We start from the raw sequence: 2,768 nt of genomic DNA, 5'->3' as shown, positions 1-2,768 counted from the left end.
TCACAGGGCCTTTATATTCTATAGACACCTTTGTTTGGGCAGGAAGATGTGAGTGTTCAGTCTTTTGGATGGCATTAATAGATATTGATATTGCAGTATTGATGATGGCAACTCTATATTGAGTGTTCACTGAGGGACTGGCCCTTTGCTCAGCACAGTACATGTATTATCTCATTTAATATGTACCTTAGTTCTACAAAGTGGGTACTTTTATTATGCTTATTTTACAGAGGAGAAAACTGAGGCTCAGAGGAGTGGGGTTACTTGCTCCAGGTCACACAGCACATGAGTGGCAGGGCCAGAGTTTGGGCCCAGGGCTGTCTGACTCTGGGGCCTGTGCCTTAACCATCAGGCTACCCTGTGTCTGCTGCAAGGTACTGAGTCTGAGGCTGTATGGATCCTTCTCCAGATGTCGTGATGCCGGTTCTTCCCTGAGCTGAGAGCTGCACCATGTGACTTCCAGTGCTCCAAGCTCCTCATTCTGCCTCTGGGACAGCCCAGAATGTGCCTAATCCCCCTTCCACATGATGGTCACATGAACTGGAAACTGGCTGTCCTGTGGCTAATTGATCTCTTTCCCTGGGTTCTAAGCAGGTCCCGGCCGACCAGTACAGGAGCCTGGCTGAGAGTGCTCTCTTGGAGCCCCAAGTGAGAAGATATATCATCTACAACTCGAGGCCTATGCGGCTGGCCTTTGCTGTGGTAAGGGGGAGGTGGCCCGCACACTGACCCTGCCCTGACAGCTTGTGGCACCACCAAATTCAGCACCGTGTCTTGGAGCCTGCTGGTGTGGGTCAGAGGCTTGGGGGCTGTTGGCCCAGGTGCCTGGAAACGAGCAGCACGTATGGACATCGATTTGGGATCAGCGGAAATTTATGGGAGAGAGTTGTAACCAGGTCCTTGCATAAAGGATGGCAGTCAGGGTTTACTGTGGGCAGAGCTTGGGATAGGAAGTCTGCAGATCCACCCAGACTCTGGACTCAATGTCTGGCTTTGGCCAAGATTTTCCTCCTCTCCGGAACTTGGTTTCCCCATCTGCTCAACAGATGGGTTATTTCAGCTCTATGTATGTGTGTGTATACACATCTGTATATATAATGTAAAAAATATACATCTTCATATTGATACATGTAAACACTGACATACATAAATGACAGTGCTCGGAAGCACTGTGATTTGCTGCTGTTTTGTATGTATAAATGGTCAGATAGCACACCTGACTCCCAGGTCCCATTTCCAGGGAGAAGGGAAAAGGGTGGGAACCAGCATTGATTCATTACCTGGTGAGTGCTGGGCTGCTACTTATGTGACCTTGTTAACCCTTATTACAATGCTGTGAAATAGGTGCTATTATCCCCATTTTACCGATGGGGAAACTGAGACTTAGAGGAGTTACACACTGTCCAAAGCCATGTAGTACTTGAAGGCTCATTGTGGTCTTTGAACTGATATTTGTCTCACTTTGGATACACCTGTGTTTTTCTGTTTTATTTAAAATTAAGGTAAACAAGGATTAGGGGTAGCTGCTAACCCTTTTTGTCTATTTTTTGCTTATGAACAAGGAACATGAGCTCATTCTCACAGACCTAGATGTCTGTATCACTCTCTTACTGGTGCTATGAGCTGTCTGAATCCAAGGAGGGTGTCAGTAGTGTCTGAAGGGTGTCCGTTTGAATGGAGCTGCTTTATGTGAGGACTGAAGTTCCTGACCATGATCTCTGTCTGGCGTCTTGCAGGTTTTCTACGTGGTGGTGTGGGCTAATATCTACTCTACCAGTCAGATGTTTGCCTTAGGGAACCACTGGGCTGGCATGCTGCTCGTGACCCTGGCCGCGGTGAGCCTGACCCTGACTCTTGTGCTGGTCTTTGAGAGACAGCAGAAGAAGGTGAGATGTCTGGAGATCCCTGCCACGCTCCCTCCAGAAGGGCGGTGCAGGCGTGAGAATCAGATTTTTCTCTTTTGCCTCCCTCAAAGAATTTCCCTGGCCATGAAAATTCACACTAGCCCATAAGCCCAGTGACTAGAAGAAATCAAATCGTATATGTGATTGTCCTCTCTGCTTTTTCTGTCTAATCCCTGTGGATTGTTTTTCTGGAAGCAAGCTGTGTTTTGAGAATGTGGGAGGAGGGCACTAATAGCCCATATCCTGACAGTACTTTAGTTAACTGAGCCCTTTCATGCACTTCCTCCCGCTGGGTGCTCACAACAGCCCTGTGAACAAGGGAGGGTTACTGAACCCACCCTGCAGCACAAGGTGCCTGAAGTTGACCTCTGGGGGGAGGTAATTTATGTTATTTCCTCCTGTGACGGGCAGATGCCGACCTGGTGCTCTATTGACAGTCATGTCTCTAATCCCAGCAATGACCTTTGAGGCAAGGTGGGTGGTCTGAGAGTTAGGTAACTTGTCCTGGATCCCACTGTTAGTGACAGAGCCAGGGTTCAAACCCTGAGCCCTCTGGTTCCTGATCATGTTTAGAAAGGAGGTGGATACTTCCCAGCTTGATGTATGATTTTAATTGTATTCTGTCTCTTCAGTGTCTGTCTTTTGATATGTAGTGAGCACATCATATGTAGTAGGTCCTCTGTTAAATGCTTAACACATTAACTCATTAAATCCCTTGACATTAAATCTGGGTAGACGCTATTACACTTCTTTTGCAGTTGAGGAACCCTAGATTCAGGCTCAAAGAGTAGCCCCGGCCATGCTTCTAATAAATGCCAGAGTTGGAAATCAAGGCTAGGGCCTCAGATTCCAAGCCATGTTCTT

General features: G+C 47.5%; 1 protein-coding gene across 2 annotated transcripts in view; it reads left to right on the top strand.

The window, feature by feature from the left end:
• The window catches only part of LOC105552740 (chromosome unknown open reading frame, human C9orf91), a 36,969-nt gene that overhangs the window by 9,632 nt on the left and 24,569 nt on the right, over window positions 1-2,768 (top strand). For both annotated transcript variants that reach the window (XM_011998486.1, XM_011998487.1), the window contains exons 3-4: window positions 595-702; window positions 1,737-1,886. In XM_011998486.1, coding sequence (XP_011853876.1) covers window positions 595-702; window positions 1,737-1,886 — 258 coding nt within the window. The remainder of the gene's footprint in view (window positions 1-594; window positions 703-1,736; window positions 1,887-2,768) is intronic.

This window comes from Mandrillus leucophaeus, unplaced genomic scaffold, assembly GCF_000951045.1.
Source record: "Mandrillus leucophaeus isolate KB7577 unplaced genomic scaffold, Mleu.le_1.0 Scaffold572, whole genome shotgun sequence".
Lineage (NCBI taxonomy): Eukaryota > Metazoa > Chordata > Mammalia > Primates > Cercopithecidae > Mandrillus > Mandrillus leucophaeus.
This window is presented reverse-complemented; position numbering and strand designations above follow the sequence as displayed.